The sequence below is a fragment of the Liolophura sinensis genome, chromosome 3, assembly GCF_032854445.1.
Source record: "Liolophura sinensis isolate JHLJ2023 chromosome 3, CUHK_Ljap_v2, whole genome shotgun sequence".
NCBI classification, from domain to species: domain Eukaryota; kingdom Metazoa; phylum Mollusca; class Polyplacophora; order Chitonida; family Chitonidae; genus Liolophura; species Liolophura sinensis.
The window spans coordinates 14,533,662-14,558,492 of NC_088297.1; the positions used below are offsets into that span (position 1 = coordinate 14,533,662).

Consider the following 24,831-nt stretch of genomic DNA (forward strand, 5'->3'; position numbering starts at 1 on the left):
ATTACGCATTCTGTCGTCTGCTGAATTTCTGGTCAGTTCGTCCCCGCCGGAATGCTTGGATAAAAGTCTTGCGCTTTGTCCTCATTTGATAACTGACACTGCGGGCTTCCACAGCGATTTACTTTATGCTGGTGTTGTTGAAACGTGGAATCAGTAACAACAACAACGTTTGTTACTATCCACCGGCGGCATGAGGCAGACTTTTGACTTCTAATTTTTTTTTTTTGTTCAGAATTGTAACTACGAGCACAATAGTATCAGGTGTGTATTTACAAGCATTTTTTTGTTTTGAAACTTTTAAATCTGATGAAAATTACAGAAATTACAGTAGTTGTCAGCTTTTAAGACATACAGGTCTTCACACTGTAGTTGATCTTTAAAATTTTAACAGTTTTGCAAAATGCTTGGTCAAATTTTTGATATCCTGTCTTTCAACATGATACTCCTAGTTCTAATACTGACCAATCACTTATCAAAGGATCATGACAACATGAAAACCTTGATACAGATCAAGGGGAGCAGGTAACTTGCACAGCTTCCTTTCTATTTGTTACTTTATCAATGTTGTTAACTATCATTTATGTATTTAAGTTTTAGATAATGGATGCTAAACAGTTGCGAGAGGATGGAAATGCCCTGTTTAAAGATGGGAAGTTTGAGGAAGCCTTAGCCCTCTACACAAAGGCCATTAACATATCCCCATTGAAGGAATCTGAGAAATCAGCTATCTACAAAAACAAAGCAGCATGTGAGCTGAAACTGGAGCGCTATTCAGAGGCAGTGGACGATGCGTCAAAAGGTTTGTGACTGTCCCACTGAATATTTAAAGAATTTCAGTTAATGTTTTTGGATATGAAGAGGTACATGAAGTAAGAACTCCAAAATGGATGCTTATACAGACATTTATACATGTCGACTTTAGACCCCAGTATTCGGTGGTTAATTTAGTGAAAAACTAAGTACTGGGGTGAAAAAAAACAAACAAAGCAATTCTATGTTTTCCTGGTACAAATACGCAAATTTTTGGATAAAAACTGAATCGCATTCAAATCATATGCAAGTAGCATTTGACTGCGATCATCAATGGCTGGACCCATGATAAGCCAAAATCAGCCATTATTTTTAGTCTATTATTTAGTCAACCATTATTTTCATGACCAAGATGGCAAAAATGGTGGCCTAATTGTGCCGACACGAGATGAGTAAATGGAGTCAAGCCATAATGCTTTCCCCACCTACAGTGTTCAAGGGCGGACTGCCGACGTTGGCAGTATGTCCCTGTAAACTGAGTATCGGGTTAAAGTCAGCATGTAAAATACTATTATTCTTAATCTCTCCAGAAAAAAAAATCAATTTTGAGTTTCTGGTTATAAAGATTTGGACTTCTTGGAGATGCTGCTTTGATATCACTGAAATAATCTTGAAACTGTTGTTGAACAAAAAGACAAACAGTTCAAGTCAATCTTGCTTTGGAAATTGATCCAAGGTAAAGGTTTAATTTTCTGGAAAAGAACCTGAACATGCAAGCAAACAAATAAGAGGGTTTTTATGTTGTTTCACTTGGAATATAAAACTACCATAATGCTGACCGACGTCGTATAGGTGAAATATTCTTGAGTACAGAGTAAAAAAAGAATCAAAGAAATTAATAAATGGAATATAAAACCTTCCAGGTTGCCCATAGAGCCTCATGAGCTTCTTACTCTTTCTGTGTGAAAAGCAAAAAAAAAACAGACAAAGAAAAAATGAAATAATTGTTAGCAAAAATTAGACCATTGGAAACTACACCTCCAATAATAACTTATTTTTAACAGAGTTTTTTTTTTTCATCGAATGAAGTTCAGATTTCTGGGGTTGGCTTCATCGAACATATCAATAATTATAGCTGCCAGGGAAGTGATGTTGATTTGTAACCAATTTCTGTTCCTAACATTTGTAATTTGCTTCCTCAGCCCTGGAGATATCTCCTGATGATCCAAAGGCCTTGTTCCGGCGTAGTCAGGCCTATGAGAAATTAGGCAAGGTTGAAGAGGCATATAAAGATGCTGTGCATTTGGTCAAAGTTGAACCCAAAAATACAGCTGTTAAACCAATAATTAATCGCTTGGGTCCAATCATTCAAGAAAAGGTGAGTTCTACTGAAAAAAAAAAGAAAGGAAAAACTTGAAGTAAGTTTTCGTGCTAGAGAAATGTAATAATCCCTTTTTTTGGAAAATTTTCCCAAACGTACCAAGATACCAACATTATTTCTCTTAAATCAGTTTCTATAGTTTGTACACAGAATATGAGAGATTTATTTCTTTATTTATTTATTTGATTTTCAAGTCCAGTTCATGCTGGCTTTCTCTCCGGCTGTAAGGGAGAAGGCCGTTGGTTTCCTCCGGGCTCTGCTCGGTTTCCACACATCATAATGCTGGCCAAAGTGAAATGTTCTTGAATACTGCTTGGTGTTGTATGGCGACCATCATTACGGTGAGAGGAAATAGGGCAGGGCCCGAGGGAAAGCCACAACCATCTGCAGACTGCTGCCAGACCAAATATGAGAGATCACCCATATTTAGAGTATCATTTGAAAATGTCTGCCAGCAACCTGTGGATGGTTATTGATTTTCTTGGTTTCCCCTCACTATAATGCTGGCAGCCATTTTGCAAATGAAAACTTGATATTCTTAAGTATGGTGTAAACATTTTTGCTACACATTGATGCAATTTAATGTGAGTAGCAGCTTCTGTAGATTTCCTAGCAGGAATAACCTCAATCTTTTTTTCTTTCACTTTCAGATAAAAGAACAGAACAGCACAGCCTCTAAGGTGACACAGATGTTTAACCTAGCATTTGACAGCAGCATTCAGGATAGGGAAAAGAGACTGCAGGTATGTGGAAAGCACAGGTAAAAAAATAAAACGAAATGTATTTTTTGTAATATTGAGTTCTTAGTTTCCCTGTTGTTGATCCATCAAGTAATTGAAAAATTGAAGATATAACCATGATGATTTTGAAGTGGCAAGGGAAGAAACAGAATTTAGACAATGGAAAAAACAGTTTACGATATAAAAGGTACACCTTTTTGTTTTGTGCAGGTATTTTCACTTTTAAGTACGGTACAACATAATACCCAAAGCATACATTCATACATCTTACGTTATGGATTGTGGGCAGTAGATCCAAGGTCAGTCCTGGGTTGGGTCACACCTAAGACCTTAAAAGAGGAAGTTGTAACTTCCTCGTTTGGCATTCAGCATTAAGGGGATAGTGCAATGACTGGTTGACCCGCTTCACTATAATGGCTCGGGCGAACGGCTTACTTGCTTTCGGTAAGTCGTCTCATTAAAGCAGTTCTAGGTAAAAAGAGCGGTGGAAATCTGTCCTGCAACAAGGAGGCACATTACGTGCAGTCTAAGGATTCCTTGGTCGTCGTTAAATCCCAAGCACTCACTCACTCTTATGTTATCTTTTTTATTTCTAAAAGAACTTGTTCATTAATCATGCAACTTGCATTTCTCAGGCTGCTAACAATCTGGTGGTTCTAGCCAAAGATGAAGCCGGTGCCAACAAAATTATGCAGGAAAATGGCGTGGAGAAATTAATACAGATGGCGGTGGAAAAAGACACGGAGTTAGTTCAGACAGCTGTGAGGGCGCTGGCATGTCTGGCAGAGAAAAACAGGACAAGAGTGAGTAGGGAAATGTATCATTGTAACCCTTTTGATGTTTTTCCAATTTATTGACCTTGTAACCTTGACTGGCAAAAAAAAAGAAAACAAAAACACTAAAAGAAACAGACTTTTATTTGAGGAAACTGATTTTTTTTTTTTTATTCCCTTTTCCAGGCTGAAATCATTTTGACAAAGGTTGGGCTGAGAAATCTCTGCGCTCTGATTGGTCAGGCGAATGAGGGAGTTTCCACGGCAGCCAGCACACTTTTACAGAACGTTCTTACAGCAGTATCAGGTTTTCACATCCACCAGGAGAAAATGGAGAAGTGGGAGGAACAGAAAAGGCAGGGTGGTAGAGAGCCCCGACCGCAGTTTAGAATGGGTAAATAGAAGCATGATGTTCTTGAAATCGAGACGAGCAAGAATTGTAGCAGAAGTAGTTGTCAGTTTTAAGTGATGTCAGGAAGAAATTTAAAGGCAAAGAATACACCAACAATAACATGAAGTGTATGTCAGATAGAAAACCATCATATCCAGTCCTGGGTGGTTAGTATGCCAGCACGACACAGAGACCCAGGAGCTTCTTACCAGTGTGGTTGCTGGGAGTTCAAGTCCACCTCATGATGGCCTCCTCTTTGTGGAAACCCACAACCATCCGCAGGTTGCTGCCAGACCTTCCCACGTACAGCCGGAGAGGAAGCCAGCATGAGCTGGACTTGAACTCACAGCGACCGCATTGGTGAGAGACTCCTGGGTCATTACGCTGCGCTAGTGTGCTAACGAACTGAGCCACGGAGGCTCCCACCTCCTCTTTGGTGTTACCTGGGGAGGTCTGCCAGCAACCTGGTCGTGGGTTTCTCGCAGTTGTAGAAGTGAAATATTCTTTAGTATAGCGTAAAACACCAATCAAATCAATAAACAAATCAAAGCAAACTCAGTCCTAGATAATAGTTCTTAACTATTCAAAGAAAAACAGAAGTGACATCACTGTTACCCACTGTGTCATGTCAGATTATAATAAAAATTTGATGTTTAAAGCAGTTTTTAGTGTACCGTCTTCTGATATATACCGGTAGCACATTTTAGTGTTTTTTTAATCCCTTCAAAGATGTTCCAGACACAAGATCTGAAATCTTCAAATTTATAGTAGATAGCAGTATCTCAGCTCCATGTTGATTGCCACTGTAAAAAATGGACCAAGGATACTGGGACATGGGAGCAGATTTTTTTGACACATAATAATTCCCCTTTATTGTCTACCTCTTTAGATGAGGAAACCCAAAAACTGGTAGATGAGATTTTCCAAGCGTTGACAAAGATGCTCATCCATGGGAAAGTTTCGGCCATAGGGAGGGATTCAGCCATGGAGCTAATCATCAGAAATATACCCCGACTGACGAATATCGGCTGGACAAGACAGTTCCTGGAGTCTGATGGTAAGTCTACCAAACCACTCGTCACTCCAATCTGTTTTTAAGTTTTTAGTCAAAGTATCTTTTAATTTAAAGTCAAAGAAATAATAAGGTAATGTTTATCAGTTGGACAACTGAAAGCCATGCATAAAAATGCTATCTTTTACTTTTTACAATTCTTTTAGGAGAATTTAATGCATTCAACTGTTTGAATTCTGTGGTGAGTTTTATGAACCGTATAATCCGTGTGTGAAGAATCGCAGATATAAACCAACTGGTGCGGGGCATTGGTTCTGAATTGGCCTTTAACGTGTCAGTTTCTAGCTAATTAAGGGAAGTTGTGTGCTCATAATGTCTTTCAACGAGCCATCGTGTCTTCCTTTTTCTACAATATCCACTTACCTTGACCTGTCGTGCTCTTCTTAGGTATAAGCCATCTTCTGACTATTGCGGGCACGTTCAAGCATGACAAGACGCTAGCGGTGACGGACAAGTCTCGAATGCATGCCTCTCTGGCACTGTCGAAAATCTTTGAGGACACTGTGAGTGATCGAGAGAGAGATATCTTCAAGGAAAAGTGCACCAATTTTCTCAAGTAAGATGATTAAAAATTTGAGAAACCTCTCTCATGTGAGTTTGGAATCTCCCTTTGGTGTGTAATATCCGTGTGTTGTGTAATATCCATGTGGTGTTTAATCTCCATGTGGTGTGTAATGCCCGTGAGGCATATGATATCCGTGGGGTGTGTAATATCCAAGGGGTATGTAATCTCCATGTGGTGTGTAATGTCCTGTGGTGTGTAATATCCTTGTGGTGTGTAATCTCTGTGTGGTGTGTAATATCTCTGTGGTGTGTAATAAAAAAAAAATATCTGTGTGGTGTATTACACATGTATGGTGTATTATATCCCTGTGGTGTGTAATATCCCTGTGGTGTGTAATCTCTGTGTGGTGTATTATATCCTTGTGGTCTGTAATAGTATTGGGGTGTGTATTATCCTTGTGGTGTATTACATCCCTGTGGTATATTACATCCCTTTGGTGCGTAATCTCCGAGTGGTGTATTATATCCCTGTGGTGTGTGATATCCCTGTGGTGTGTAATATCCCTGTGGTGTGTAATATCCCTATGGTGCGTAATCTCTGTGTGGTGTGTAATCTCCGTGTGGTGTGTAAACTCCGTGTGGTGTGTAATCTCTGTGTGGTGTGTAATCTCTGTGTGGTGTGTAATGTCCCTGTGGTTTGTAATCTCCGTGTGGTGTGTGATATCCCTGTGGTTTGTAATCTCCATGTGGTGTGTAATATCCCTGTGGTGTGTAATATCCCTGTGGTATGTAATCTCCGTGTGGTGTGCAATCTCTGTGTGGTGTGTAATATCCCTGTGGTGTGTAATATCCCTGTGGTTTGTAATCTCCGTGTGGTGTGTAATATCTGTGTGGTGTGTAATCTCTGTGTGGTGTGTAATATCCCTGTGGTGTGTAATATTCCTGTGGTGTATTACACCCTGTGGTGTGTAATGTCCCTGTGGTGTGTAATCTCCATGTGGTGCGTTATATCCCTGTTACATACAATATCTGTGTTGTGTACGAAACTTATATTTTTCTTTGTGATTTCAGAGAACTGTTTGCTGAGACTACCATGGAATCCAAACTGGAAGCCATGGAGACCATATCAACATTACTTCAGGTTTGTCTACAAATAGATAGGATTTGCATTACAAACTTAAATCAGTACTCACCTGTCTAGTGACTTAGCTAGTTGGAATCTATCTCATTCGTGAGTATTCCGGAGTTTTTCCACCATGGTTTATAATGAAATTGGTCACACACGGTAAATGATCGAAGATTTTATCCCAAGAAGTGCATTTTTAGAGGCAAATAAATATTACTCACTGTCAGAACAGGCTGTTAAATAATATGCTTTTTTTTTCTTTTTTTTTTTTTTCCAGTGCCATATCATCCCGTCTTTCTAAGCAAACCTCAAAACATCTTGCTAAGACGAACACTACTTTCACTTTCAGTTTTAGGTCATTTAATCCAGCTCCCTGTCAGAACAGACTGTTGAATGATATGTTTATTTCCAGGGTCCTAATGAAGTTGGTCAGATGATGCTAGGGATAAGTGGAGTGACAGAAATCATGATCTTACTGCTGAAAAGTGAAAACCCTTTGTATCAGGTAAAGACATTCCGCAACTTTTCCTCCCAAGTCATTGAGGAGCCTCCGTGGTCGAGCGGGTTAGCACACCAGCTCCGCACAATGACCCAGGAACCTCCCACCATTGCGGTGGCTGCGAGTTCAAGTCTGAGTCATGCTGGCATCCTCTCTGGCAGTACATGGGATGGTGTGGCAGCAACCTGTGGATGGTGGGTTTCCACCAAGCTTTGCCCGCTTTCCTCTCACCGTAACGTTGGCCACCGGCGTATAAATGAAATATTCTTGAGTATGGTATAAAACACCAATCAAATAAATAAATAAAAAAATTGAAGATTTAGTTGAGTAAACGAAACAACTATTGTGCTAATACATTTCTAATGGTAAATATGTTAAATGATCAGATCAAATATTCATCATTTGAAAGCATTAAAGTTGAGAGGACTGAATTCGTAAAGGGGTTTTAATTTGCATGTAGTTTAAACACACTTATCTTTCACATGAATGATAAAACAGTATTATCTCCGGGTAGCAGCTTTTATTTAGCTGTAAGAAGGACAAGATAGCACCTGGCTAAAACATATTTCAATTGAAAACAGGATACTCAAGCTTTCTTAAAAGTATTGTACTTAAGTATTTTAATGAGATTTCACCCAATAACATGTAGAGCAAAATGGCAATGCTGCACAAATGGCTAGTTTGAGTCGAGGCAGCCATCTTGAATTTTATCCAATCACACACACGTTGCCATCAGATTGCGCGGCCTAAGCTATCAGTAGCCTTTACCAAGTCACTCCATGAAGTGACGTATGATAACACAGAACTACTGCATAAGGCATTTTTTTGAAATCATTATCAGCGATTTAGTTTGGTGTAGCTGAAGTTGGTTCACAAGCCGTGTAATATTCAACGATAGTATCATAAATTATGTCGGACAGTAGCATACCATCTCAGTCCGAACCACATTCATCTCCCCAGTAGACCGTAGGCCTACTCAGACATACTGTTGAAATTATGTGTACATTTTTTGTCATTCAATTTACTGTTTAGTCAGCGGTTTGTAAATAACAAATATCACAGTCATTGCAAACTTCATTAGGGATGCCTGAGGTTGATGGGATTGAGAAGATGGCATCTCACAGGACAACACCTAAAATTAATCAAACCTTATGATATCATTTTTTTTCTCTGAATTTATTACAGTGGAAGAATTTAAATTTTGCTCCTTTGTCTCTCTCCCATACAAGGAATGTTTTTTTTATGATTTCTTTCATGAAATACAATAAAATTATTAAAACTTTGTGTTTAAGCCGAAAATACTTTCGACGATAGAGAGTTAGGGTAAAGGTGATGTCACCTTGCTCTCCATAATGGAGACGTACTGAAGCTGTGTCAAGACGAAGTTACGCTAAACTTTTACTGAGTTGAAAAAAATGTAAAAAAATATTTAATGCCGGTTTAAGATACTTTGTATGGTAATCTTTCAGTGAACATAAACATTCGTCAGGTGCTTTCTTTCACTTTACAAGAAAATGTTTTTGTGGCAGGTAGATTAAATATTTAAATTAATTACATGAGAAATTCTTGGACTTTGGTGGCCTTTTTATTTGAAACAAACCATATACTTTTTTTTTGAATTTCATTTTATCACTTGTGTACTACCTTATTTAGAAAGTTGCCGTGGAAACTGTGGTTCACTCCGCCACAAAAAAGGACAAATGTACTGGAATCCTGAAGGATGTAGTCCCTGTGCTGAAGACGATTTATCAGACGACATCAGACGACCATGTCAAAGTGCGCGCCCTGGTGGTAAGGAAAGACAACTACACATATTGCACCGTTTCTGATAAATAAGATATACTGATTATGAGGCCACTCCAATTTTAATGGATGTTTTACGGGCAGGATGAAACGCTTAAACATTTCAGTGATGGATGGCCAAATGTGAGAAGGCCTGCCAGCAGCAGGCGGATGGCTGTGGGTTTCCTCACCATAATGCTGGACGCCATTGTAGAAGTGAAACATTCTGGAGTACAGTGTAAAGCACCAGTGAAATAAACAAATAAATCAATGTTACAGGAGGGTATAAATATAAAAAATTAATTATCATTGAATCTGTGACAAATGTGGATACTGCTGTCAATTTTTCTATTGAAGACATGTTTTGATGATCAGAAAGCCTTGGAAAAAAGACAACAGAAAACTTTAAAAATGTGGAGATGAGACAATCAGGCATCATAACATGGACTGTATATTATTTTTGATATTTTGAGGCCTCCATGGCCTAGTGGTTAACGTACTAGCATAGCGGAATGACTTAGCGACCTCTCACCAGTGTGACAGCTGTGAGTTCATGCTTCCACTCTGGTCTTGAGTGGGAAGGTCTGTCAGCAAACCTGTGGATGGTAGTGGCTATCCCCGAGCTCAATTTCCTTCCACCTGGTCGCCATTATATAAGTGAAATATATTTGAGGACAGCGTAAAACATCAAATAAATGAAATTTCTATATTTCACCACAGGGCATGTGTAAGCTAGGATCAGCTGGAGGCACTGACGCCAGCTCTAAGCCCATGGCAGACGGATCAACTCTGGCTTTAGCTAAGGCATGTCGCAGGTAAGTTACCCAGGTCAATATAGTTATTCCGAGATTCATCAATGTCATAACACTCAAGCTCTAATAAATACATTTTGACATGTGTGTGTACATATGTATATACAATATTGATTTTAACTTATTGAATTGCCTAAACCATCCGCTAAACTTATATTTCAGTAAATAAAAAGTTTTCAAAAGGTTTAGGCTAGTATTTATTCTTGTTGTATGCCCATCCATGTTGATTTGCACTGATAGGCCTACCCAAATTTACACTGATAAGCCCACCCCAATTTGCACTGATAAGCCCACCCAAATTAGCACTGATAAGCCCACCCATATTAGCACTGATAAGCCCACCCAAATTTGCATTGATAAGCCACCCAAATTTGCACTGATAAGCCCACTCAAATTTGCACTGATAAACCCACCCAGATTAGCACTGCTAAACCCACCCAGATTTGCACTGATAAGCCCACCCTTGCTGTAAAGGGCCGACGTCACGGAGCAAAAGGGATGTCATCATGATGTCGTAATGTTAATCTTGATGCTTGTGCATGTATTTATTTATGTTATTGAGTTTCGTTGTTGTACTCAAGAGTTATTCACTTAGACAGTTTCAGTTGAAGCCAAACCCTCCAGGTCTGGATTTGAATTGGAAGCCTCCTTTGTCAGGAGGTCCAAAGTCAGAATAACAGTATGGATAAGACTACAAACTGTCACGCCAGTTTAACATGGGAAGGTCTGTCGCATGGTCACGGGATTCCCCCCGAGCTCTGCCTGACTTCCTCTCATCCTAATGCTGGCTGCTGTTGTATGAGTGAAATATTCTTGAGTTTGCCGTAAAACACCAATCAGATAAATAAATAGATAAAGTTGACATGAAAAAAACTTCCATAAAGTCTTATGTTTCTATTCCAAAATTTTTGTGATCGAATGGTTGCAACATTAGAGTACACACTTTGCATTCAGATTTTTGACCAATCCAACCAAGGACATAGATTTACGGAAGTGGGCCACAGAAGGGTTGGCGTATCTCACACTGGATGCTGATGTGAAGGAAGAGTTGATAGAAGATGCTGATGCTCTAAAGTCACTGATGGAACTGTCCAAGGTAAATATAGCCTTAGCCAGACACCAGTCTTTTGGACTGGTTAAAATTTCATTTAGACAGGTTAAAATTTATATTAGACTTTTATTGACGTTAACTGAGAAAAAATAGACTGGCAGAAATCTCAAATGAGGTGTTTAATAAAGGCACTTATATGACACTGACTAACACACTGCAGAGGTAAAGTGTAGACAAGTTAGTATTCATATTCAACATGTTCCTACTCGTAATGCACAGATTGTGTGCAGTTACGCACAGAGGTGAAAAAATTGGTCGTCTGAGTCAAATGATTGTAGGCGCGTCCCTGGCTCAGTAGGTTAGCGCGCTAGCGCAGCGTAATGACCCAGGAGTCTCTCACCAATGCGGTCGCTGTGAGTTCAAGTCCAGCTCATGCTGGCTTCCTGTACGGCCATACGTGGGAAGGTCTGGCAGCAACCTGCGGATGGTCGTGGGTTTCCCCCCGGGCTTTTCCCGATTTCCACCCACTATAATGCTGGCCGCCGTTGTATAAGTAAAATATTTTTGAGTACAGCGTAAAACACCAATCAAATAAATAAATAAATCAAATGATTGTATTATAGGCCTGTATATCTTTCAAACATTCAGTGAATGTAGATGTATTTGATACTTTTTCAGCAGTACTTCCTTACTAAACAGTAAATGTTTTTGCAAATGTTGTATCCACTTTTATCTGGTATGAGTGGGAAAAAATCACTAAAATTACAGGACTATTTGATAATCTAACCTGATAGTCTTGTCTAATTGAGAAAATGTTGGTATAACCTGTCACTTTGGATACATTATGACTTTACGTTTTTATTTATTTACGTCTATTTCGCTTTAAGTTTTACGCTATACTCAAGACTATTTACCTCATACCATACGTCCAGTATCATGATGGGAGGAAGCCAGGCGGAGTCGTGGGTAACCCAAGGGCATCCGCAGCTTGATGGCAGACCTTCCCACATGTGACCAGAGAGATTTTATTTGATTGGTGTTTTACACCGTACTCAAGAATATTTCACTAATAGACGGCGGCCAACATTATGGTGGGAGCAAACCCATGACCATCTGAAGGTTGCTGAAGGCCTTCCCAGAGAGGAAGCCAGCATGGGCTAGACTTGATGACCGAAGAGACATATGGTTGTAGGCTGAGGTTGAAACCTTGTCTACCCATTTACTTGGAGGCATCAGATTGTTTAGTGTAATAATCCCCTGTGGGTGGTGTAGGTTTGGGGAGGCATCAGATTGTTCAGTGTAATAATCCCCTGTGAGTGGTGTAGGTTTGGGGAGGCATCAGATTCTATAGTGTAATAATCCCCTGTGAGTGGTGTAGGTTTGGGAGGCATCAGATTCTATAGTGTAATAATCCCCTGTGAGTGGTGTAGGTTTGGGGAGGCATCAGATTGTTCAGTGTAATAATCCCCTGTGGGTGGTGTAGGTTTGAGGAGGCATCAGATTCTATAGTGTAATAATCCCCTGTGAGTGGTGTGGGTTTGGGGAGGCATCAGATTCTATAGTGTAATAATCCCCTGTGGGTGGTGTAGGTTTGGGGAGGCATCAGATTGTTCAGTGTAATAATCCCCTGTGAGTGGTGTAGGTTTGGGGAGGCATCAGATTGTTTAGTGTAATAATCCCCTGTGAGTGGTGTGGGTTTGGGGAGGCATCAGATTGTTTAGTGTAATAATCCCCTGTGGGTGGTGTAGGTTTGGGGAGGCATCAGATTGTTCAGTGTAATAATCCCCTGTGAGTGGTGTAGGTTTGGGGAGGCATCAGATTCTATAGTGTAATAATCCCCTGTGAGTGGTGTAGGTTTGGGGAGGCATCCGATTGTTCAGTGTAATAATCCCCTGTGGGTGGTGTAGGTTTGGGGAGGCATCAGATTCTATAGTGTAATAATCCCCTGTGAGTGGTGTGGGTTTGGGGAGGCATCAGATTGTTCAGTGTAATAATCTCCTGTGAGTGGTGTAGGTTTGGGGAGGCATCAGATTGTTTAGTGTAATAATCCCCTGTGGGTGGTGTAGGTTTGGGGAGGCATTCGATTGTTCAGTGTAATAATCTCCTGTGGCTGGTGTGGGTTTGGGGAGGCATCAGATTGTTTAGTGTAATAATCCCCTGTGGGTGGTGTAGGTTTGGGGAGGCATCAGATTGTTTAGTGTAATAATCCCCTGTGGGTGGTGTAGGTTTGGGGAGGCATTCGATTGTTCAGTGTAATAATCTCCTGTGGCTGGTGTGGGTTTGGGGAGGCATCAGATTGTTTAGTGTAATAATCCCCTGTGGGTGGTGTAGGTTTGGGGAGGCATTCGATTGTTCAGTGTAATAATCTCCTGTGGCTGGTGTGGGTTTGGGGAGGCATCAGATTGTTTAGTGTAATAATCCCCTGTGGGTGGTGTAGGTTTGGGGAGGCATCCGATTGTTTAGTGTAATAATCCCCTGTGGGTGGTGTAGGTTTGGGGAGGCATTCGATTGTTCAGTGTAATAATCTCCTGTGGCTGGTGTGGGTTTGGGGAGGCATCAGATTCTATAGTGTAATAATCCCCTGTGAGTGGTGTAGGTTTGGGGAGGCATCAGATTGTTTAGTGTAATAATCTCCTGTGGCTGGTGTGGGTTTGGGGAGGCATCAGATTGTTTAGTGTAATAATACCCTGTGGGTGGTGTAGGTTTGGGGAGGCATCAGATTCTATAGTGTAATAATCCCCTGTGAGTGGTGTAGGTTTGGGGAGGCATCCGATTGTTCAGTGTAATAATCCCCTGTGGGTGGTGTAGGTTTGGGGAGGCATCCGATTGTTTAGTGTAATAATCCCCTGTGAGTGGTGTGGGTTTGGGGAGGCATCAGATTGTTCAGTGTAATAATCTCCTGTGAGTGGTGTAGGTTTGGGGAGGCATCAGATTGTTTAGTGTAATAATCCCCTGTGAGTGGTGTGGGTTTGGGGAGGCATCAGATTGTTTAGTGTAATAATCCCCTGTGGGTGGTGTAGGTTTGGGGAGGCATCAGATTGTTCAGTGTAATAATCCCCTGTGAGTGGTGTAGGTTTGGGGAGGCATCAGATTCTATAGTGTAATAATCCCCTGTGAGTGGTGTAGGTTTGGGGAGGCATCCGATTGTTCAGTGTAATAATCCCCTGTGGGTGGTGTAGGTTTGGGGAGGCATCAGATTGTTCAGTGTAATAATCCCCTGTGAGTGGTGTAGGTTTGGGGAGGCATCAGATTCTATAGTGTAATAATCCCCTGTGAGTGGTGTAGGTTTGGGGAGGCATCCGATTGTTCAGTGTAATAATCCCCTGTGGGTGGTGTAGGTTTGGGGAGGCATCCGATTGTTTAGTGTAATAATCCCCTGTGAGTGGTGTAGGTTTGGGGAGGCATCAGATTGTTCAGTGTAATAATCTCCTGTGAGTGGTGTAGGTTTGGGGAGGCATCAGATTGTTTAGTGTAATAATCCCCTGTGGGTGGTGTAGGTTTGGGGAGGCATTCGATTGTTCAGTGTAATAATCTCCTGTGGCTGGTGTGGGTTTGGGGAGGCATCAGATTGTTTAGTGTAATAATCCCCTGTGGGTGGTGTAGGTTTGGGGAGGCATCAGATTGTTTAGTGTAATAATCCCCTGTGGGTGGTGTAGGTTTGGGGAGGCATTCGATTGTTCAGTGTAATAATCTCCTGTGGCTGGTGTGGGTTTGGGGAGGCATCAGATTGTTTAGTGTAATAATCCCCTGTGAGTGGTGTAGGTTTGGGGAGGCATCAGATTGTTTAGTGTAATAATCCCCTGTGAGTGGTGTAGGTTTGGGGAGGCATTCGATTGTTCAGTGTAATAATCTCCTGTGGCTGGTGTGGGTTTGGGGAGGCATCAGATTCTATAGTGTAATAATCCCCTGTGAGTGGTGTAGGTTTGGGGAGGCATCAGATTGTTCAGTGTAATAATCTCCTGTGGCTGGTGTGGGTTTGGGGAGGCATCAGATTGTTTAGTGTAATAATACCCTGTGGGTGGTGTAGGTTTGGGGAGGCATCAGATTGTTTAGTGTAATAATCCCTTGTGGGTGGTGTAGGTTTGGGGAGGCACCAGATTGCTCAGTGTAATAATCTCCTGTGGCTGGTGTGGGTTTGGGGAGGCATCCGATTGTTTAGTGTAATAATCCCCTGTGGCTGGTGTGGGTTTGGCGAGGCATCAGATTGTTTAGTGTAATAATCCCCTGTGGGTGGTGTGGGTTTGGGGAGGCATCAGATTGTTCAGTGTAATAATCTCATGTGGCTGGTGTGGATTTGGGGAGGCATCCGATTGTTTAGTGTAATAATCCCCTGTGGCTGGTGTGGGTTTGGGGAGGCATTCGATTGTTTAGTGTAATAATCCCCTGTGAGTGGTGTGGGTTTGGGGAGGCATCAGATTGTTTAGTGTAATAATCCGCTGTGGGTGGTGTGGGTTTGGGAAGGCATCCGATTGTTTAGTGTAATAATCCCATGTGGGTGGTGTAGGTTTGGGAAGGCATCCGATTGTTTAGTGTAATAATCCACTGTGGGTGGTGTGGGTTCGGGGAGATTGTTTAATGTAATAATCCCCTGTGGGTGATGTGGGTTTGGGGAGGCATCCGATTGTTTAGTGTAATAATCCGCTGTGGGTGGTGTGGGTTTGGGAAGGCATCAGATTCTTTAGTGTAACAATCCCTTGTGGGTGGTGTGGGTTTGGGGAGATTGTTTAGTGTAATAATCCCCTGTGGCTGGTGTGGGTTTGGGGAGATTGTTTAGTGTAATAATCTCTGAGTGGTGTGGGTTTGGGGAGATTGTTTAGTGTAATAATCCCTTGTGGCTGGTGTAGATTTCCTCCCACCATAATTCTGTCCGTCGTCGTAGTAGTGAAATATTATTCTGTACTGCGTAAAACACCAATCAAATGTAAAGTATGTAAATAAATGTAATAATCTGGTTTCTATTTTAGGGTCATGACAAGATGATTCTCTATGCCTCCATCACAGTCTTTGTCAACCTCACAAATAGTTACGACAAACAGGATGTCATGCCTGAGCTCGTAGAACTGGCCAAGTTTGCCAAACAGCACGTTCCAGAGGAGCATCCCAAGGTACAAACAAACATTGTGCTAGAAATATCTCAGTAGTACAGTGTGTTTTTAGATTGTATGCAGAGGTCAAACGTTTGGTTTACTTTCTGTGTATTTTCCTGGATATTTTAATCCCCATGTTACTGGTTATATTATGGTGTGGCATTATCCATGCATGCATAAATACGTACCATCCAACCATCCTACACTGTGTCATTATCCAGTGGAGTCAACCCCTCCTGCAGTAAGAAAGGAGACTTTTGTGGTAGAACTTTCAAAATGTGCATAGTACTGTAATTTCATTTTTGTAGCCCTGATATTTTTTTTCATTTTTTGATTTCGGCAATATATTTGCCTTTCATCTCTTTTCTAGCAATGTATGGTTGACAAGGAGCTTTGATCCTCTGGATGCTTGTTGAATATAATATTATAATCAGACAAGTAAATAAATAAAGAAATAAGCAGCTTTAGGTTTTAGATTACAGTATATCACAGCATAGCATGCCTGAAACAAGATGGCTTCCTCTCCGGCCGTACGTGGGAAGGTCTGACAGCAACCTGTGGATGGTCGTGGGTTTCCCCAGGGCTCTGCCCAGTTTCCTCCCACCACAATGCTTGCTGCCATCGTTTAAGTGAAATATTCTTGAGAACAGCGTAAAACACCATTGAAATCAATAAATGAAATAAGATGTCCAAGCGTTGAACTCACTTCTTTTCTGTAATGTGCAGCAATTTCTGTAAAATTGTGCTTGTAAAGCAGAAATGAAGAATACTGCTTTATGGTTGTTTCGTGGTTTCAGTGATAATAATCATGTCGAGAGATCCCCACGTAAATGTAAAACGCGCTTGCCGGCATCTTTATGGCGTGATCGCAGCTAGTGGGTCAAACCTTGGGTCGAACCTTTCACATTTACAGGTGATGCCTCAACTTCATTATTATTGAAAAAGAAGTAGTTCACAAGCCCTGCAGCCTAACAACAGAGAATGGTGTACATTGAAACCAACTTGTTTAGTGGGAGAAGATCCAAACTGTCAGAGGGGATAGTACAACGACTGGCTGACCTGTATCAGTATCATGGCTCCAGCGGGGCGGCTTACTTGCCTTCGATAAGGCGTCTCAGTGAAGCAGCACTAGATTGAGGAGCGGTGGAAATCCGTCCTGCAACAAGGAGCCACATTACATGCACTCTTAAGGATTCCTTCGTCTTCGTATGACTGAAAAATTGTTGATGTCAGTTCAGTTCTTGAACCAGAGCGTGGCAAATGCTAACCGATTGGATCATCATTTTCTAATTGCACCCATATCAAAATATAGTTGTTGTTTTTGATTACAGGATTCTATGGAGTTTATTAAGGAGAGAATCCAGAAATTAGCCAAGCTTGGAGTTGTCAGTGCCCTGGTCAGTCTTTCTACTACAGACAGTAAAAACAGTCGAGAGCTGATAGCCAGGTAAGGGGAGGTGATGGTGTTACGGTCAGTCGATTGTAACTGTAGTGGCATTACCATATGTCTGTAACATGTGTTGCCATGGTTATTGTGGTAAATTGTGAAAGGAGATTCTGGCCACAGTGTTCAAAAAAGTTGATTCGTGATATCAAGGGAGGTTATTTTTTATTGAATTTTTGTTAAGTATTGATACAAATGATATATATTGCTTCACGGTATTTGTTGTTCGTTGTTTTTGTAGTCAAAAACATTTCCACAAAAACTAAAATTCATGTTTTCTTTCCAGATTGTTTGTAGCCTTGGCAACAGAAGAGAATCTCCGTGGTAATATTGTGCAAGGGGGAGGAGCTAAGGTCAGTTCAAAACATCTGCGAATGTTCATGAGTGACACCATTACAAGTCTACATGTGTACTTACTTGTTTTTTCATCAGCTTTTCCACAAACAGGGCATTTCACCTGAAGTTTGGTTTGTAAAAATGCCCTTCCAGTGGATGAATCCATCAGAATCAAGCAAAATGTATGATGTGAAAAATGCTGAACTTGCTAGAAAAATGTTAAACTTGAAAAATGCTAAACTTGCTAGGAAAATGCTAAACTTGAAAAATGCTAAACTTGCTAGAAAAATGCTAAACTTGAAAAATGCTAAACTTGCTTGAAAAATGCTAAGGGGAAATACCATAAACATGTAATTTGATTGAAATGGAAATTATGCGAGTAAAATGTTTCTACCTCATCACAAATCATAGTACTCTTGAGAAAGTTAACTCTTCTTTGATTATGTCAATGGACAGGCTGCTGAAGCTTTCAGTTATTGGAATTTTTGATGTAGGTTTCTTGTCCTGTCTAGCAACATACATGTAACTGCCTTTAATGCCCAAAACATTAGAGAGGTAGTTATCTTCTCTTACAGCAACCTGCGGATGGTTGTGGGTTACCCCCGGGCCTAGCCCAGTTTCCTCCCACCATAATGCTGGCTGCCGTTGTATAAGTGAATATTCTTGAGTACGGTGTAAAACACCAATCAAATAAATAAATAAATAAATCTGCTCTTATATATGAAGATTTTCACAGGTTTGACTCTTTCATGTGACAAAACAGAAAGCTGCTGAAGTTTCATATTCAATTCTGTGAGTGTATTCGTTTTTAGGCCCTGATTCCTTTAGCTCTGGATAACACGGACAATGGAAAAGTCCTGGCTGCTCACGCCTTGGCAAAGGTTGCCGTGACGATGAATCCGGAGATTGCTTTTCCAGGACAGAGGGTTAGTTTTAAATGTGTGTGGATTTGTGGGAGAATTGCTGTTCAGATTTGTATGACTGATGAGAAAGGTTTTTATTTACCTGATATCTAACTATTTTATATTACCTCACAATTTGAGATTTTCATCTTCGCTGTTCCTGTCAGTAAATCTACTGTGCTACTTAAAAAAGGTTGAGGTTTGAACGTAATGATGTCAAAAAATCGGTATATCTTGTGTTGTTATCTGGGCCTGGATTTGCAAAGCACAAAGTAAAATGATGTAATTGCCATGGCAACGTAATATCCACATTGTTGGTTGCCGAGATAGATTTGTGAACACAATATCATGAGTGCTCTGTGAATCCAGTCATGTTTGCTTTATTTGCATGCATTGTGACAAGAAGAGAGAATTTTGGCATTTGACAGAAATCACATATGATCATCTGGGTCTCTGTGGCCCTCTGTGGCCTAGTGGTAAGCGCGTTAGCACAGAATAATGACCCAGGAGCTTCTCAGCAATGCCGTCGCTGTGAGTTCAAGTCCTCTGGCTGGCTTCCTATGTGTTCCAATGTGGGAAGGTCTACCAACAACCTGCGGATGGTCGTGGGTTTCACCTGGGCTCTGCCTGGGTTCCTCCCACCATAATGCTGGCCGTCATGAAATATTTTTGAGTACGGCACAAAACATTAATCAATACATAATTATTGTGATAACTATATGCTTGTAGATGTTGGAGATCGTGAGGCCATTGTTACAGTTGCTTCATCCAGACAGATCTGGTCTGCAGAACTTCGAGGCTCTGCTAGCCTTAACCAACCTCTCCTCCGTCAGTGAATCTGTACGGTAAGTGCAAGGTCAGAGGGTAAAGCCAGGTCATCGAATGTTAAAGTGATGAAAAATCTGATACAGGTAGAACTCACAAATGATTGGTACAGTACCACTATGGCAAGTCAGTATCCAAAAGTGGCGTATATATAAACCTTTAGGAGGCCTCCGTGGTCGATGCCAGCATGGCATAATGATACAGAAATGCGATCACTGCGAGTTCAAGTCCAGCTCATGCTGGCTTCCTCTCCGGCCACACGTGGGAACGTCTTCCAGTAACCTGCGGATGGTCGTGGGTTTCTCCCAGGTCCTGCCCGGTTTCTTCCTTCCTGCTATAATGTTAGCTGCCAATCCACAATCCACGGTAGACTTTAGTGAGACAAATCTGGTCTGGGTTAGAATCTCTGGTCTCTTGTTCATGTTGTACTTTTTCTGGTTTCTTTCAGCAAGAGGATAATCTCAGAAAAGGGTTTTGGCCTGATAGAAAACTACATGTTTGAAGACCATGACGAAATCAAGAGAGCAGCCACTGAGTGCATGTGCAATATGGTCATGAGTGAAGAGGTATGTTCTGAGTGGTTGGAGTGTTCTTAGATCTGATTGGCTGGAATGTTCTTAGATCTGATTGGATGTTGTAACGTTGACTCTGAGTGGATGTTATATGCTTATGGTATATAACCTAAAGTTTCACCCTGGGACTTGGAAAGTGCATCCCAGGATTCACTGCGTTGATTGTGGTTGTTATTGACTGGGTGTCGCAGGAGACCATCAGGGGTGACCAGGGGATTATACTGACAGTACAAGAATGTAATAAACAATTTCACACTTCATTGAGCAGTAGTCTGTGCTCCTATGACTAAAAGTTCATGTTTTCCTCAGTTTTAATCATAATAATTTTAGTACATGCTCTTTGCAAGAGGTTGATTTTTTTATTATCATTTTATGATAGGTGGGAATTTGGGAATTTGCAAACTCTGTGGAGATTAAGTGTGACTATTCAGTACCTTTACGCATGTAGAGTGTCATGTCCAATATCCGTTATTAAACTGCAGGGCTCTCTGTATACAAAGATGCAGCAGAATTGAGCACACCACGAATTAATACTAGAAAACTAGGCCTACCAGCAGTTGAGATATGATGTCAGGCTGCGATTAAAGTGACACCTGCACATGTGCGTTTGCATCGCGATAGCTAAACAGTTCTTGTTCATTGTGACATAATTTGAAAGACTGTCAACTTCCACCCATATTTCGTTAACATGAATGCTTGATTTGCTTTATACTTAATCAAGTCACGTACGGATGAAATTTTAGTCATCCAGACTGATTTTATCTACATGTAGATAAAAACCAGCTACAATCAAAGGACTCGCAATATTCCATGTGTCTACCCATGGATCACGTGATTTTTGCTGGCAAAAAGGCAAAACAATAATCTTGTCTTACATGTATATCACGTCTAGGCCAAACTGTGTTCAGGAAATTATAAAACATGCATTTTATTTTGATTTAAAGCCATTGACTGTGTTGTTCAAACTCCTGATGTGATAACAACTCACACAAAACCTGTCTCCTGATATGCCGGACTCGCACACAGTGCTGAAAAGGGGTAAAAGTAAATTATGGTAGTTTTCAGAAATGTCGCGTGGAGTATGGTTTTCTCTGTTTAATATATGTTTCCTCATAAAAAACAGATGCTGGAGAAGGAACTGTTCTGCAATAGGACACTTCCGCCTGTAAAGAAACAAAATGTCATATTTCTTACAGCTCATGCGTCGCTCTCTACCTTTCCCTATACATCACTGCCACCAATAGCAAATTTTTTACACAAATCTTGAACAACGCCGAGGTGACTGGGGTCACGGTGATAAGGCAGGAATTGAAGTCAGTAAACCAAAACAATTCGTCTCAGCCTTTGTCTCCAATAATACTGTGTACACATGCATTCTAGAGTATGTACAACATAATTCTAACCAAAACCGCGTAGTTCTGCGAGATGAGACAAATGATGAGGCTAGCATAAAAAGCGTAAGTGTGTCTTACAGGCTAAAAAAGTTCAAGCCTGTCTATTGGTGGCAATGATGTAAAGAGAAAGGTAGAGAGCAGCGCATGCTCTGTAAGGAGTATGACAAACTCTGCATGTAGACTGACATACCAAATTAGTATTATATGGGCATGGGAAGCTGACAGACATTTCTCAGTGAAATTCGTTTTTAGCTTAAATACATTTGTACACGTATTCATCGCATAATGAGTGCTCTCAGCTGACAGCTGTGTACCAGTTCACAGGTGGGGTGAGGTGACTTCCACATAGGCCTAACTCAGAAATAATCAGTTCGTCCCACAGTGTACATTGTGCATGTACATTCCTTGTTTGGCGTGGTCATGCTTTGAGACAGTGTTTGATATTTAAAGGTTTGTAATAGACATCGCCAGTCTTGATATTTTCTTTGATTTCGTTCATGGGTATATTTAGAGATTGTAGGGGCCTACATGTAGGCCTACTAGTCGGGGGACTGCACACCTCACCGTCAGTGACACGACCCCATATGGCAAGGAGTAGAAACTGCGAAGTGCCATGGAGGGTAATGAAACAGGCCGAGGCTGATCCCTCTCTTCTGTCATCTTGCCGCCAACTCAGTCCGACAGTAAATGACAGTAACTCACGTGAAAGTTCAGGTCATTTACCGTAAGTCTGATTGGACACCACGTTCTTTGATCTGATACGATGTTGTGTTTTGGGGTCTGATTGGATTTTATGTCCCCGAGCCTTGTCAAATTTATGATGAGTTCGTAAATTCTGAATTAACAGTTGTGTTGGAATGAAAACATGGAGCAGTAAATAACAACAAAAGAACAGCATTTGCATGTATGATCATACTGAATTCCTTCGTGTCTCCATTTCAGGTCGCAGCACACTTTAAGGGAGCAAATGATCGCATAAAGTTGTTAGTTCTCTACGCTCAGGAAGCTGAGGACTTAAAACTTGTGCGTGCGGCGGCAGGTGCTTTGGCTGTTCTGTCCAAGGAACCAGAAATCTGCCAGAAGATTGTCCAGGTGAGTCGTCACGCTCTCAGTCACTGATAGTTTCTTCTGCGTTACGAGTTTAAATCTGGAGTTTTCTGTTTTCAGCTTTGTTTCAAAAGATACAACAAAGTAAACTCTTAAAATGAATATTGTACTTATGTGGGAAATACCATAAAAATTATGGCATATTTTATGTCACAAAACTACCCCTTCTGTGCATGTTTTCCGGAAATGACGCAGACGCTGAATGTAGCTATGTGGGACCAACTTAGAGCCCCCCCACCCCTCTTCCCTATTCTAACTCTTTGGACAATTATAAATGTTGATGTTCTGACTGCTCGCTGCTTTATTTCCGCTCTGACCACGAGGGCCTGAGTCATTTTTATCCCCCAAAAAGAAGGCTGAGACTTTTTTTTTTTTTTTTTGGAGTGGTTTACTTATTTAACCACCATTATATGAGTGGAGTTGTTTCCACCCAGTGTACCGGACTTGATAACGCAGTTGGTAGAGCGTCCGCTTCGGGAGCGGTAGTTCCAGGGTAAATCCTGGTGGTTTACCCTAATTCCTTGACCCTAAATTGTTAAGTACGACGTTAAACCCTAATCACTCACTCACTTACTCACTCCACCCAGTGTGACTGATATCCAAGATTGTTTTCCCTCACTATACTGATTACGAATGTACTTTAGGCCAGGAAAAGGGTTTTTTTTGCAACTTTTGTGTTTGATTTCATGGTGCAGAGTGCAGACAGAGACAGAAAAAAAGCGAGGAATTATGAAAGAAGAATTTTTCCCCTTTGTACATGTACGTGCAATAACAAATTTTCCCATTTGGTTGAATTAGCTCCACTGCATATCAACGAATTACAAATTTGTCCTTTGCCCTTTAGGTACAGAGTTGGCTGGAGATGTTACAAGGGTTGGTGGTGAATGAACAGACAGACATCCAACACCGAGGCTGTCACCTTCTCATGAACATGATGGATAGTGGAGAAGACGTCGCAAAGAAAATTGTTGAAACGAACTTGCTCGAAATCATGATGGCTCTGTCCAAATCGGATGGCCCAGAAAAAAAACCCATTCAGCAATGTGTGAATTCAGCACTGGAAACGGCTGTGAATTTAAAACTGATCAAACCCTTTAACTAGAAATCATCGTGCCAGCTCTTTCATTGTTGAAACTCATTTGTAGTGTAGACCACAACAACATTTTACTTGTACATATTTAAAGGACTGCATTCGATTTCATTTGTTTTAGAAGTATCGTATTTGTTCGTGTGTTTTGAAGGAAATTGACCTTGACAGTTGACCTTGGTGATTTGAATGTTCAAACATTGCAGTTTGAATTTTGATACATCTGTTTCATAAAATGTCGTCATTTTATTAAAAGTGTCTTTCTTTATGTGAGCATTATGCTGTGCATGAATGTAGGTCTGGTTTAATGTCACATTCACAACAAAAAAAAGATGCTGCACTTCAAGATCCACATAAAATTCGGGTGAAACAACCTTGGCATATTATGAGGGGCTGATTCCACTAAGGCAGTTTTGACTTAAGTCAAAATTTGAAATATAATTTTAGAGTTTTTTTTTTCTCATGTCCTGTAAATTAAAATTTTGACCACCTGATCAATGTTATCTCAAGACGAAAGTGTGAAAATTTCAACTTCTAAAACCATGAAACCATTGTTACTACACTTCTAAATTTTGACTTAAATCAGAAATCTTTGTGGATTTGGCCTCAAAGAAATGAAATTTTGCATTGCGTGAACTGTGTTGTGTTATTTTGAAAGACAGCGCAGAACCTCTTACGACATTAACGGTGCTAAAGGTTTGCGAAAGTTTCAAAATGAAACAGTGTTCTTAACCAGTGTGTGTTAGAGAGAGCCCTAAATGTCAAGATTTGTTGTTGCTGAAAAAACTTCCAAGTTCTTAGTGCAATATTTTTTAAGGTAGTGAAATAAAAAAAAAACAATACATAGACAAAAAAATGAGATATTATTATATATCCAAAATTATATACTATGCATTTCCTGAACAGCTCAAAGCTCAGTTTAATCGAGAAGGGGTATGTTATTTTGTTCTGTCAGTTGGCATCAGTGTGAAGCTTAAGACCTTGAGTCAATGCTACCTGTACATCAAAAATTGACAGTGGCACAACATGTGTAATGTCACAATGTATTCGTTTCTACTGTGTCGTCATTACAGCTTTATTGTGACGTCATAATTATGAGCTGGGACAGGAACAGGGGCCACGCCCATGTTACTACCACATAATATCTACAGTACTGGTTGCCATGAAAGTTAAGTGCACGTAACGTTACATGAGCT

The 24,831-nt window shown here is 40.7% G+C and overlaps 1 protein-coding gene across 2 annotated transcripts; it reads left to right on the forward strand.

The window, feature by feature from the left end:
• Positions 1-23,971, forward strand: LOC135463572 (protein unc-45 homolog B-like). Of its 2 annotated transcripts, none has more exons than XM_064740874.1 (21): positions 1-261; positions 592-799; positions 1,953-2,128; positions 2,782-2,874; positions 3,507-3,674; positions 3,831-4,038; positions 4,925-5,092; positions 5,495-5,663; positions 6,683-6,752; positions 7,150-7,242; positions 8,890-9,027; positions 9,739-9,833; positions 10,785-10,926; positions 15,846-15,986; positions 17,300-17,415; positions 17,699-17,765; positions 18,561-18,674; positions 19,380-19,495; positions 19,924-20,041; positions 22,384-22,533; positions 23,393-23,971. In XM_064740874.1, exons 2-21 carry the CDS (start codon positions 601-603, stop codon positions 23,648-23,650), a joined length of 2,799 nt encoding a protein of 932 aa, XP_064596944.1. In that variant the 5' UTR covers positions 1-261; positions 592-600; the 3' UTR covers positions 23,651-23,971. The 2 variants fall into 2 exon arrangements, with proteins under 2 accessions (XP_064596944.1, XP_064596945.1); XM_064740875.1 differs by having other exon boundaries at positions 256-261; positions 598-799.
• Positions 23,972-24,831: the final 860 nt, after the last annotated feature.

What these genes read in the sequence shown, in the direction of transcription:
- LOC135463572 (XM_064740874.1), top strand. Translation starts at nt 601, where the DNA reads ATGGATGCTAAACAGTTGCGAGAGGATGGAAATGCCCTGTTTAAAGAT. An exon ending in GTGAAAACCCTTTGTATCAG is followed by an intron (nt 7,243 to 8,889) that starts GTAAAGACATTC and finishes TACCTTATTTAG; the next exon opens with AAAGTTGCCGTGGAAACTGT. An exon ending in TTCCAGAGGAGCATCCCAAG is followed by an intron (nt 15,987 to 17,299) that starts GTACAAACAAAC and finishes TTTTGATTACAG; the next exon opens with GATTCTATGGAGTTTATTAA.